Below are 14,114 nucleotides of genomic sequence, written 5' to 3' on the forward strand. Positions count from 1 at the left end.
GGGGCTGGAGCCATAGGGTAGGGACAGTTTGCCCATCACACATAGGATAACTTTTCACCCCCCCCCCCCCCCCTCCTCTGCCATCGCAGTATCCTGGACACACGCTGTGCTCCTCCTGCACTCATTTCCCTGTCCTGTGGCTCTGAAAGCTTGCAATTTTTCGTAACCTCTATATGTGTGTGTGTGTGTGTGTGTGTGTGTGTGTGTGTGTGTGTGTGTGTTCTCTTGCTGTTGCTTGGTATGTATATTTCCATGGCAATATGTCTTTAATAGAATTTATTTAAAGTTTATCAATGATGAAATTGAAAAGTTTACAAATTATTTGTAACCTTTTGGCATTTTGGTTTCGCAGGTCACGATCGAGTGATGATGAAGATTGTGGTGGTAACTACCGGAGGGGCTACAGCAGTAGCAGCCACTCCTCATATCACCATAGGCAGAGATCCGACGATAGGAGAGGTAGTAGTCGGAGAGACAGTAGGCGTAGCAGGAGCCCACCACAGAGAAGACCATATCCGAGGTACCAGGAAAACCTTTAACGTTATCGCCTTTGATGTAATGTCTGTGAAATTTGACTATTTGTATTTACAGGATATGTCAGTTCTGCAGGTAATAAGCTTAACTGTATGGCTGATTGGAAACTTATTGAGGCAAGAAATAGGTGGCAGAGGACATTGGGTGTAGTGGGGTAGAGATGAGTGCCTAAAAAAAGCAGAAAGTTTTCGGTCATGGAAAAGTATTGCGTTGGTATCTTAAAGATGTTTAGAAGAAATAGATGTTGAAAGATGTCTTTGGAGTTGACATTAGAGGAAAAATAAGCAGTCTGGAGATGTCAGGATGAAAACAGAACGTTTCTAAGGTGCGTAGTGACAGATAATGAGGACAAGTCTCGAAGAAAAGGCGATGGCATTTCAGTAAAAGTAAACTTGTACTTCTTGGCAGGAAAAGTCCTGAAACCTGTTGTTGTTGAATTCTCTCTCTCTCTCTCTCTCTCTCTCTCTCTCTCTCTCTCTCTCTCTCTCTCTCTCTGTGTGTGTGTGTGTGTGTGTGTGTGTGTGAGAGAGAGAGAGAGAGAGAGAGAGACGGGGGGAGGGGGGTTGTGTTAACTGTACAGGGATTGTGCCTGTTGTTCTCCTTGAAATGTAGCAAACCAGTAATGTCGTCTGCCACTAAAGGCTTTGATGGGATGGGAACACAACACCTCTGTGCAGATGACAGTATTTTCTTATTAAATAAATGTTACTCCTTGATGACTTTGGATCACATGTTATGCACACTGTATCGATTTTGTTTTTGTCCATTTCAGCCTTATGGGTGAAAGGATCTATTGTTGAGATATTGTTTGGATCAAGAAGGTATCGGTGAACTGTAAGCGAGTCACATATGTAGAAGTAACAATTTTCTACTTCAGTATGTCTCTGTTCACATTTCTTAGACAGTTCAAGACAAATTCAATCATCAGGAGGATTTTGTCCAGATTTAAATTGTGGGTTGCATTTGTAATCTGCACTTGTGTGTTATTGGCAGCCAGTTATGGAGTGAAGGGATAAGTGTCATCTTGTGTGAATAATGTAGTGACAAACACATATACACATATACTCTGCAAATCACTTTGAAATTAATGGCAAAGTAAATGCCAGTGTACCACCTGTAATGGACAGCAGTAGTATACAGGAAGTGTTTCATTTCCATGTACACACACACACACACACACACACACACACACACACACACACACACACACGCCACAAATGCTTTCTTAGATAAAAACAGAAATAATTCTTTGCGGTGGTGGCTGCATGACTATGGAAATGCATATCAGATGTATGCAGACAATGATTGAAGCCTAAAATTATTACGTGTGCATTTTCTTATCAATCACATAGCCACGCCCCAAAAAGTTTAGTAATGAGAAAGTATTTCATACAGCATGCTTATGCCCAGTTGCTGGCTTATAGATGCAGAAATGAACCATAAGGAAGTAGGATGAGGAGAGATTTTATCCGAGATAAATTTTTCTAGAGAAGATAAACAGAATTCAAACCAAAACGATGAGGGTCATTGCTCAAGTCAACAAATGACAGTCTATAGTAGTTAGTCTGACTTATATCACATGGTTATACGATACAGATGACTGTTAAGCAAATTATCACAGTGTCCATGAGGACTGTTGGACTAATAAACTTCTTCCATGTTTGCCTCAGTCTGTTTACAAATTGACTTTAATCATGGGTAATGCAGGCACTATTTTTTGAAATAAAGTACAGTAATTTTTGATTTGTTGATTACACTCATTATTATTGACAACGTAGGAAAAGATAGATTGCTACTTACTGTAAAGATGAAAAGTTATATTGCAGACAGGCACAATTAAAAGACACTTACTTTTTTAATTAGCCTCTCTGCAACTTAATGGGTCATCTTTATGGTAAGTAGCAATCTATCTTTTTGTACACTGTTGATATTCCTACCTGGCGTTTCCATTATTAGATTTTAACATTATTATTTTATTTTTTTCACAGCAAATTGTGTAACAATTGCCTATTCAAACGTGATAAATTTTTGAAACAGGAATTAAATCGGCAGTTTCTGCCATAATGCTGTTTAATAGCTGTTACAGATTCAGTTAGAGCTGGACATACATTCAGCAGTAGAATAATTCATATCCCTGTCTAGCCATTCAGATTTAGGTTTTCTACATTTATACACCTACGTCTATAGTCTGCAAATCACAGTGATATGCATGGCAGAAGGTATGCGCCACGGTACAAATTACTAGGGTTTCTTCCCATTCCATTCACTAATGGAGTACAGGAAGAACGAATATTTAAATTCCTCTGTGCGTGCAGTAATTGAACTAATCTTGTCCTCATTGTCCCTATATGAACAACATGTAGCAAGTTGTTGTATATTCCCAGAGTTTTCATTAAAAGCTGTTAATTGAAACCCTGACCTTCTCTGTATACATTCAGTATCTCCTGTTAGTCATTTTTTTTTACATGCACAGTTTTACATTTCTAAACAATTAAAGCAAGTTACTTTGAAATTTTATCAAGATCTGAGTGACATTCATGCAGCTTCTTTCAGACAATAGTTCATCAAATACTGGCATCCAAACTTAAAGCATCAAACTGCGTTGTGTCTAATTCACAGTACAATCATACAAAATATCAACAGATGTCCATACAGTCATGTTCTTCATGGAAGGTGGCATTCTGGTCAATGAACAACCACTTCAATGACGACGTCAGGGCACTTATGAAACAGGGTAGTGTTTTCTAAGTAGTCTCACATTCACACTCGCTATGTATAGATTCACAGACAGTGCTGTATGGCACAAAGAAGACACCTACCAGACTCTCTGTGATGTAGGTCCATAAGAAGAATAGAATTAGGACTGTTGCAAACTGATGTGGCTGGAAGGCTTAATGTGAATAGCTCTGCTGTTTGTCGGATGTGGTGATAATTTATAGAGACAGAAACAGTATACCGAAGACCAGGGCAAGAGGAGAGGACCACTAATGGCCGTAAGGGCACAACAGTACTGCCTTAGTACTGTATGGGAACGGGCATCTGACCTTGCAGGATCCACTGGCCGTGTTGTATTGAGACAATGGTGTACAGAAGGCTTTGTCAGAGTAGCATTTATTCTCACAGACCTTCTGTATGTGTACCTTTGATGCGTCTTCACAGAAGGGAACATCTAGAGTGGAGTTGTCAACATGCCACCTGGATGATCAAACAGTGGACCAATGTTCTTTTCGCAGATGAATCTAGACTTTGTCTGGAGAGTGATTTTCAGTGCATTCGCATCTAGAGGGAATGTGGAACACGGTTTTAAAAACATAATATTGCAGAAAAAGACAGTTATCGAGGAGTGTCTTTAAGGGTGTGTGCAGATTATGTTGACCTTTTATTATATCATTTGTGTGCTTTAATAGTTTAATTTCTTGAGTTTATGCGTGTAAATTAAAAACCTAATAGCCACAGTTCTCGCGTTTTCGTTTGCATCAGAAAGTAAATCGATGAGTGCTTTGGTAGTTAGGTTCGTGAATATCTGAGTATTACTAGACACCATTCGTGCGTTTTCATCAGGGTCTACATTAGAGTTGCACAGCACGTGCTGATAGTCCATTTATCTGCATAGTTTAGTTTTCCATGGTATTTGGTATGGACAGGGACTGCGATTGTTGTGTGCAGATGCGAGCTGAGTTGGTGATACTTCGCTCTTAGCTTCAGGCTGTGATGGCTTCAGTTACACAGCTTGAGGATGCAGTGGATGGGCACCACTGTTGTTGGCCGGCCATGGGGATCCAATGGATGTCCAGCGTGTCAGAGTCCTCCAATTGGTCCTCACCAGTGGCCAAACCAGTTACTGCTCGCACTGAGGCTGATGCGTCACCTGTGGTCAAGTGGGCGGTTGCCTAGGGTTGAAGCAGGCGGCGAAAGAGTTCAGCTTCACGTAAGGCCTCCCTGGTTTGTCTGACAAACAGGTTCCAGGTGCTGTCTGTGGCTGACACATTCACTGAGCCGGATGCTGTTGCCTATCCCGTCTCAAAGGAAACCACTCAACCTCCAAGATTGGAACAGTCGCAGAGGGTGGGACTATAGGTGGTTGGGAGCTACAACGTTAGACGTGTTATGGGGCCCCGTGGGGACTTGGCTGACAAGGAGGGTAAGAAAACCAATGTGAGCCGGCCGGGGTGGCCGAGCAGTTCTAGGCGCTACAGTCTGGAACCGCACAACCGCTACAGTCGCAGGTTCAAATCCTGCCTCAGGCATGGATGTGTGTGATGTCCTTAGGTTACGTAGGTTTAAGTAGTTCTAAGTTCTAGGGGACTGATGACCTCAGAAGTTAAGTCCCATAGTGCTCAGAACCATTTGAAAACCAGTGTGCACTTCGTGTGCATACTGGGTGGAGTCATTCCAGATATGGAAAGGGTCCTCCCAGAAGAGCACAGGGAAAAGCCAACTGCAGGTGGTTGCTCACGTTGGTACCAATGATGTGTGTCACTTTAGATTCTCTCTGGATTCGAGTGGCTAACAGAAGTGGTAAAGGCTGCTAGTCTTGCTTGCAAGATGAAAGCAGAGCTGAACATTTGCAACATAGACGACCGGACCGATTGCGAACCTCTGGTACAGAGCCAAGTGGAGGGTCTGAATCAGAGGCTCAGACGGTTTTGCGACCGTGTAGGCTGCAGATTCCTAGACTTGCGCCAAAGGGTGGTTGGGTTTCGGGTTCCGCTGAATATGTCAGGTGTCCACTATACGTAGGATGCGGCTACATGGGTAGCAGGGGGTTATGGCATGGACTGGGTGGTTTTTTTAGGTTAGAGGGTCTCAGTCACAAAGGGTGCTGGCTGGACACAGGAAGAACATAGATACAGGAACCGTTGGTATAACAGTTGTAAATTGTCATAGCTGTGTTGGGAAAGTACCTGAGCTCCAAGCACTAATAGAAACCCCTGATGCTCAAATTGTTATAGGCACTGAAAGCTGGCTAAAGCCGGATATAAGCTCAGCTGAAATTTTTGCAAAGAACCTAACAGTGTTACGAAAAGATAGGCTAAACACGGTTGGCGGTGGTGTGTTTGTTGCTGTTGGAAGTAGTTTAACTTATCGCGAAATTGAAGTAGATACTTCTTGTGAGTTAGTATGGGCAGAGGTCATTATAAACAATTTGGGGGGGCACTCTGAGCAGCCGTCTTCGGTTGTTTGCAGATGATGCTGTCACATATGGACTAATAAAGTCATCAGAAGATCAAAACAAACTTCAAAACGATTTAGAAAAAATATCTGAATGGTGTGAAAAGTGGCGGTTGACCCTGAATAACGAAAAGTGTGAGGGTATCCACATGAGTACTAAAAGGAACTTGTTAAACTTCGGTTACACGATAAATCAGTCTAATCTAAAAGCCATAAATTCAACTAAATACCTAGGTATTACAATTACTAACAACTTAAATTGGAAAGAACACATAGAAAATGTTGTATGGAAGGTTAACCAAAGACTGTGTTTTATTGCCAGGACACTTAGAAAATGTAACAGACCTACTAAGGAGAGTGCCTACACTATGCTTGTCTCCCCTCTTTTAGAATGCTGCTGCGCGGTGTGGGGTCCTTACCAGGTAGGACTGACGGAGTACATCGAAAAAGTTCAAAGAAAGGCAGCACGTTTTGTATTATCGCGAAATATGGGAGAGAGAGTCACAGAAATGATACAGGGTTTGGGCTGGAAATCATTAAAAGAAAGGTGTTTTTCGTTGCGACGGAATCAATCCAATCACCAACTTTCTCCATCGAATGCGAAAATATTTTGTTGACACTGACCTACATAGGGCAGAATGATCACCACGATAAAATAAGGGAAATTAAAGCTCGTACGGAAAGATATAGGTGTTCATTCTTTCCGCACACGATATGAGATTGGAATAATAGAGAATTGTGAAGGTGGTTTGATGAACCCTCTGCCATGCACTTAAATGTGATTTGCAGAGTGCCTATGTAGATGTTGACCTCTCGAACACCTCTTCATGAAATTGTAGGGGTGAGTTAGCAAGGTTTACTGCTGTCAGGTATCGCAACGAGATCTTGGGACCTCATGTGGGGTTACTGCACAGTGGTGTGGCCCCAGACTTTGTATTGGTGGAGGATAATGCTTGACCTGATAGAGTATGGGTGGGTAATATTTTCTTGGAAATGGAAGATACTGCACGCGTGGTGTGGCCTGCTTGCGCCTCCAATTTGTATGCCATATAGCATATCTGAGATATGGTAGGGAGGTAGGTTTCATCGTGTCAGCATCAGCCAACCACATCATTAACCAGTTGTCAGAATGTGTGTGCAAATCCATTAAGTTGGGAAAAAACGAAGAACATTTTTGTCTACCATAATGCATGTTGCAGTTTTTTTACGTTCTGTGTTCTTTACATTGTTTCTATTTTACTGTCACCTGTTTACTCTGTTTTGCAGCAAGATAACTGCAACCTTGGAAACTTTCTATTTGTCACTTTAATTTTGGACACTGGTGTAAATAATTGCATCATCTACAAAAAGTCTGAGGTTACTATTAATATCACCCAGAAGGTAGTTAATATACAACATGAACAGCAAGGATTCCAAAACACTTGCCTGGGGCACATCCGAAGTTAATGACTCCCATTTCAAGATAACATGCTTTGCCCTCCCTACCTAAAAAATCCTCAGTTGACGCAGAAATTTCGCTTACGATCATGTTTTTGACAGTAAGCATTGACGCGTGCTTTTTGGTAATTGACAAAGACATTGTCTACCAGTCTGCCTTGATACAAAGCTTTCAGTTTGTCGCGTGAAAGGTGAGAGTTAGGTTTTGCACGATCAGTGTTTTCAGAATCCGTGCTGGTTAATTGTGTTTAAGCTCAGATCCTGTTTAAAGATTTTACAACAAATTAATGTCAGGGATTTTGGGCAGTAGCTTTGTGGATCACGAGTGTGACCTGTGCTTTCATCCTGACCACTGGATGCGGTTTTTTGGTTCAAATCATTTCAGGCAGATACCAGTGTGATTTCTTCATCCTTTTCCAACTAGTTGTGCACTTCAGCAGTAATGGCTGTATTGATGGTGATGTATTAATGCATTTAACATTTATTTCTTTTATCTCATTATTTACATCTAATGTATTGCTTTTTGATACCGCATTTTGAGTGTGCTTTCTATATTGCTGTATGCAACTGTCTGTTTTGACCCACGTGCACTAACTTTTGTCATGTTTTTCTGTGTACATAGTAAAATGTTTAAAATTGTTTATCAGTCTTGTGCACAGTGGGCATAATTCACAAAGCATAGTGATCTATTCTGTCAAATTTTTCATGCATTTGAACATCAATAAAGACTCATTAACAATGAATGAACCTCCAGCTGCTTTAATTTTCTAAGGTTGCAACAGATGAGCTGATGAGAGGAAAATAAGAATGTTTCTTTCCTCTTCAAAAGAGTCATCATTTAAAGCTGGTTCTTGAAACCTTGAAATTATCTCAAATAGACCTTTTTTTCCATAGTAAGTGGGTCATCACATGATTGCGGCATTGTTGGCTATAAAATGCTCTGCTTGGCTTGGGCGTATTAGCCACCGCCACCACCACTACTACTGCTACGACTACTTCTACTTCTTTTTATATTACTGGAACAAACCCAAGAGGAAGGGCATAACAGTGATTTTTAATGATACCATTCAGAGTTGTATGTTTAAATACCTGCATCTTTAGGGTTGGTAAGAGTGAGAAAACTAGTTCCAACTGCTGAGTGCCCCCCAGTCTATACAGTCCATGTATCCAGCAGACAAATATGTCCAGAAAATCCATGTGAGATGGAGGTGATGTTATGATAGTTGCCAGGACACATGGGAATTCTGGAAAATGAATTAGCTAATGTTGGCAGCCAAAATAAGGAATTCAAAATTCTACAACCCAACGTATCATCATCATCATAATCATATGTCCTATATAAGGGTACTTGTACATCGGCTGTGTGCCCACACCTGCTCACCTGACTGTCCCCAGATGGGTTTGTGAGCTCAAAATCATCTCTCTGTTATCAAGGTGGTTGAAAGAGTTGGACAAAAAGAATTGGCTGATAGAATCAGCTAGTCGGCCATTGCGGAACTCGTTCCAGCAACTGAGAGTGGAGGAAGGCCTTCTGTTTGAATATACACTCCTGGAAATGGAAAAAAGAACACATTGACACCGGTGTGTCAGACCCACCATACTTGCTCCGGACACTGCGAGAGGGCTGTACAAGCAATGATCGCACGCACGGCACAGCGAACACACCAGGAACCGCGGTGTTGGCCGTCGAATGGCGCTAGCTGCACAGCATTTGTGCACCGCCGCCGTCAGTGTCAGCCAGTTTGCCGTGGCATACGGAGCTCCATTGCAGTCTTTAACACTGGTAGCATGCCGCGACAGCGTGGACGTGAACCGTATGTGCAGTTGACGGACTTTGAGCGAGGGCGTATAGTGGGCATGCGGGAGGCCGGGTGGACGTACCGCCGAATTGCTCAACATGTGGGGCGTGAGGTCTCCACGGTACATCGATGTTGTCGCCAGTGGTCGGCGGAAGGTACACATGCCCGTCGACCTGGGACAGGACCGCAGCGACGCACATATGCACGCCAAGACCGTAGGATCCTACGCAGTGCCGTAGGGGACCGCACCGCCACTTCCCAGCAAATTAGGGACACTGTTGCTCCTGGGGTATTGGCGAGGACCATTCGCAACCGTCTCCATGAAGCTGGGCTACGGTCCCGCACACCGTTAGGCCGTCTTCCGCTCACGCCCCAACATCGTGCAGCCCGCCTCCAGTGGTGTCGCGACAGGCGTGAATGGAGGGACGAATGGAGACGTGTCGTCTTCAGCGATGAGAGTCGCTTCTGCCTTGGTGCCAATGATGGTCGTATGCGTGTTTGGCGCCGTGCAGGTGAGCGCCACAATCAGGACTGCATACGACCGAGGCACACAGGGCCAACACCCGGCATCATGGTGTGGGGAGCGATGGAGCGATCTCCTACACTGGCCGTACACCTCTGGTGATTGTCGAGGGGACACTGAATAGTGCACGGTACATCCAAACCGTCATCGAACCCATCGTTCTACCATTCCTAGACCGGCAAGGGAACTTGCTGTTCCAACAGGACAATGCACGTCCGCATGTATCCCGTGCCACCCAACGTGCTCTAGAAGGTGTAAGTCAACTACCCTGGCCAGCTTGATCTCCGGATCTGTCCCCTATTGAGCATGTTTGGGACTGGATGAAGCGTCGTCTCACGCGGTCTGCACGTCCAGCACAAACGCTGGTCCAACTGAGGCGCCAGGTGGAAATGGCATGGCAAGCCGTTCCACAGGACTACATCCAGCATCTCTACGATCGTCTCCATGGGAGAATAGCAGCCTGCATTGCTGCGAAAGGTGGACATACACTGTACTAGTGCCAACATTGTGCATGCTCTGTTGCCTGTGGTTCTGTCAGTGTGATCATGTGATGTATCTGACCCCAGGGATGTGTCAATAAAGTTTCCCCTTCCTGGGACAATGAATTCATGGTGTTCTTATTTCAATTTCCAGGAGTGTAGATAGGGAACATTCTGATGATGTACGGCTTCTTGCTCCAATCGGATGACACTCTGGTGTGTAATGTCTGCAGCATGTATGTATCCCAATGCACCACTTTTGTAGGCTTGTTTTCAAGGTGGAAAATATGTTGGTTTACCAGGTGATGTGTCCTCTATTTTAGCAGGCAGTTGGGACAAATGTGTTATGGCCTCTTAAGATTTTCTGTAATATCTGATATGCTCCCTAAACTATTAGAGAGAAGATTTTAATATTTTATAAGGAAGGTTGACTCATTCTGTTTTATATCAAGCGATCAGTCACCCACACCCTAAGTAGGTGTTTTAGCCTTTTTTCTGTAGACTAATCATGATTTTAACATTGACGCAGTTGACAATTCTACATTCTGTGTTGAATTGGTGGCTATAGGAAATACTGATCGTGATTTTAATTGAGTTTTATCTTTTATGCATTTTCAATTTCACGGGATCATATTCATCAGAATAATTTGGCAGTGTCACTTATAACATTGCTCTCTCTCTCTCTCTCTCTCTCTCTCTCTCTCTCTCTCTCTCTCTCTCTCTCTCTCTCTCTCTACACACACACACACACACACACACACACACACACACACACACAAGATGAAAAACTACAAATTTAACACACGAGGGTTGCCAGAAAGTAATGCATCATTTTTTTTTCCTTCCATTCTTTATTGAACATAATGAGAATTACACACACAAAAGAATGGTGTTTTATCTATACACACCTTATTTTTCCACGGAATCTCCATCTTGGTCTATGGCCTCGTTCCAGCATGAAACAAGGGTGTGTATGCCCTGTTGGCACCAGTCCTTGTCCTGGTGGAAGAGCCAGTGCTTCTCTGTGTGAATTACCTCCTTATTGTCCTCAAAATGTCTTCCATGAATGGAGTGTGTCCTCGCAAATGACAACATTAGCTTGCTGCAACGTGTCAGGTGTGACAGCCGTGGATGGAGCTCTGCCGAACCACCTTCTCATGTCGTCACCATCCATGCCCAGCAAGTAACTGTACATCTGTCCACAGCAAATGCTCAATAGCCTTTGCACAGCATTTGTCTGTCATAAGTGACGGAACTTGGCGTGCTCACTCAGGATACTTCAAATAATACATACATAACGTTTTTTATTCATAGCATTGTTTTCAGTTGAGAAAAAATGTGGTGCATTAATTTCTGAGCAACCCTCATACTATTAAGATACATTTGGATACTACAAGTTTGAAACTTAATCAATGTTAAAGTATTTACGTTTTTTCTTTTCTTTTCTCTGTTACAGGCCACTGGTTGACTATTGAAACATCCGTGTACAGAAATAGCTCAATACAGGTAAAATTAAAAATGCGGAGAACGAAAATGCTGAAAATTTTGTAAGACTGTATCTTTCATCATATTTGTTTATATGCTGTGAATATTTAGACACTATTAAGTAAAGATGACTTTGTTATTTAACTGCCCTTATGCCATGGCATCACTTTCTACCCCAAATTGCTGCAAATAATACTCAGCAGCTGATGGTTTTTTAAGCCTTATTTACATTTGTTACAGAAAATAATGTAAAAAGTTGTTAATACTTGCGCCTTCTGAAATAATTAATCTTAATCACCTCTGCAATATATGAATAATGGTTTACTCAAGGCTTTGACAGTGATTAGGAAGCAACAAATACTTCTCAGCTGGTCATATAATTATTGGGTCTTGCTCATGTATTACTTTGTTGACCATCATCTGATCCTGTAATTTAGGCTTTGTCACTGGTACTTTGCAGTTAGAGGTTTGAAATTGTGTAGGTGACAGTTTGCTTGGTATTCAAATTTGTGTTTTTTGCAATGCCATCATGTGATCATCTGTATGTTATTTCTCATGAATATCATGTAATTCTAAAGAGCACAGCATGATTATTATTTTGATTAGTGCTTAAGTTATTTAATGTTTATAGGAATGGTTTTCATATTTTGTCATTCACATTCTAATTTATGAGAATTTTTCTTTATTGTGCTCTATATTTTAGCATATAAAATCAACATAAATTAACTTTGTACATCCTCAGTTTGATATTTTTATTGATTCAGATGTTTAATTGGTCAGTCATCCAACATCATTGGTAAATATCACAAAGGAAGACTTTGTGATGCTTGCAGTCCTCTTTGTAAATTATTTAACAAATGGCTTTTCTCAATCCAAAAGCATATTTATTTGGTTCCTAATGAAGTCGTAAAATAGTTGCATGGCTGTGTGGTTGTTGCACATACAGCCTTCTCCATTTTTGTGATTTATTTCCCGTTAAATGAGTAAAACCTGAAATTTGAAGGAAAAAAGCTTGAAGATCAAAGTACCTACTAGTGGGAACAAACAATGAGTCACATGACAAAGCAGAGTATATGAAGTTTTTGTAGTTCTTATGTTATATGCAGCTATCACTGAAATTGTTTATCATCTTCAATAATTATGTGACAGATGTTTCCTAAGCTGTCATGATGCAATTTCTGATGTACACATAATTTTGCTGTTTCGTAGTAGAATGTAAATTTCAGAAATGATGAAATGTGAAAAGACAATCACATTGACAAATTATTAAAATTTCAAACTCAAAAAAACTTTAAAAGTGAACTCCCAAGAGTGTCTGAAAGATTTATGTACTATTGGATTCTAAATTGTAGAAAAAAATAATGATGATGATATTCTTTTTATTAGGTGGGGCAGCCTTAGATTGGCACCACATCACAATAACAGATATGGAAAAAATAGTTTTGAGTTAGGAACATACATATTTGTGCATAAAACAAAGGAAAGGCAACTACTCAGCTTCAGCAAACATGTGTGGCACATACATGTCCAGAATCATAGAACACAGTGTTAACTAGTTAAGAGTTCTAGCTCTTCTTCTGGAAGAAAGTACACACGTTCACACTACCATAGACATTCAGGTAGCCACTATCGTGGCTTTGCAAGTTTGGGTGTCGTGTGTGTGTGTGTACACCCAAACTTGCATAGCCAAGATGGTGTACATCTGGATGTTTATGTGTTTGTGTGTGTGAATGTGTGTACTTTCTACCAGAAGAAGAGCCAGGACTCAAAGCTGTGTTCTGTGATGTGCCACACATCAGTCTGCTAAAGGTGAGTGCTGACCTTTGTTATTTTATATATTGTTTCAACAAAGAATATTGTTATAAACTTGAGATATTTGTCATGTCATTGGTAAGGAAGTCCTGTTTTTCTGGTGCCTGTTTTTATAGACTGAAGAGCAACATTAGTGTAGTGTTCAACATATTGTGTAGCACAATATTGATTATTATGCTTCCAACATTATTCACTGCAGCCACTGTTTTTGCAAAAGTTTACAAGAGGATTCTTTACTATTATCCTGTACTGTTTCATATTCTGTTAATCTTCAGCTTAACAAAAAGTGGAGTACTCTCATCAACAAGTGTGGAAAAGAAAGCTTTGTTATTGAAAGAAGTGTTAGTGAAAGTATTGCCCTTTTCATAATGGTGTGCTGAACATTTGTTCAGTGGCAGTGAAATTTACCTTTGGCTTCCACGACTGTTAAGATTTCATCAATTCTTTGTTATATGTAAGTGTGATGTGTCCAGGCACTCTCCATTTCTTGAAAGATCTTTGGCACTCACATCAAGGATTATTTACAATTACAATCTTTGTCATCTTAAAATTGTTGATTTCAGAGAATTGACGAATAGCACTTTTTAATGTATAATCCATAAATTATGCCATCTGCAAACCACCACTGGTCACATGTCACTATTTCCAGACATTGTGTCTACAAATTATGACTCCCTTTAGTCAAGTTAAGATAACATTGAAACCGTAACATTGCAAATTAGGTGTTTGCTTAATATCCTGGCAAAACCATTTTACATAATACACTTATAAGTTTCACACACTACTTCTGGTTTTTGTATGTGCGATGTTGCATCATTAGTTTGGTACTGCTCAGATTGGGAAGTGATAATGGAAGGTAAGTAAAATGGTATA

At 41.2% G+C, this 14,114-nt stretch overlaps 1 protein-coding gene across 4 annotated transcripts in view; it reads left to right on the top strand.

Annotated features, from left to right (window-relative positions):
* Positions 1–14,114, top strand: part of LOC126292197 (CLK4-associating serine/arginine rich protein) — a 133,811-nt gene that overhangs the window by 116,986 nt on the left and 2,711 nt on the right. For 2 of the 4 annotated variants that reach the window (XM_049986049.1, XM_049986048.1), the window contains exons 17-18: positions 353–520; positions 11,401–12,170. In XM_049986049.1, coding sequence (XP_049842006.1) covers positions 353–520; positions 11,401–11,419 — 187 coding nt within the window. In that variant the 3' untranslated portion in view covers positions 11,420–12,170. Of the gene's footprint in view, positions 1–352; positions 521–11,400; positions 12,171–14,114 lie in introns of those variants that run through there. The other 2 variants (XM_049986050.1, XM_049986051.1) reach the window with 1 other exon arrangement.

This window comes from Schistocerca gregaria, chromosome 9 (assembly GCF_023897955.1).
Source record: "Schistocerca gregaria isolate iqSchGreg1 chromosome 9, iqSchGreg1.2, whole genome shotgun sequence".
Classification (NCBI taxonomy): domain Eukaryota; kingdom Metazoa; phylum Arthropoda; class Insecta; order Orthoptera; family Acrididae; genus Schistocerca; species Schistocerca gregaria.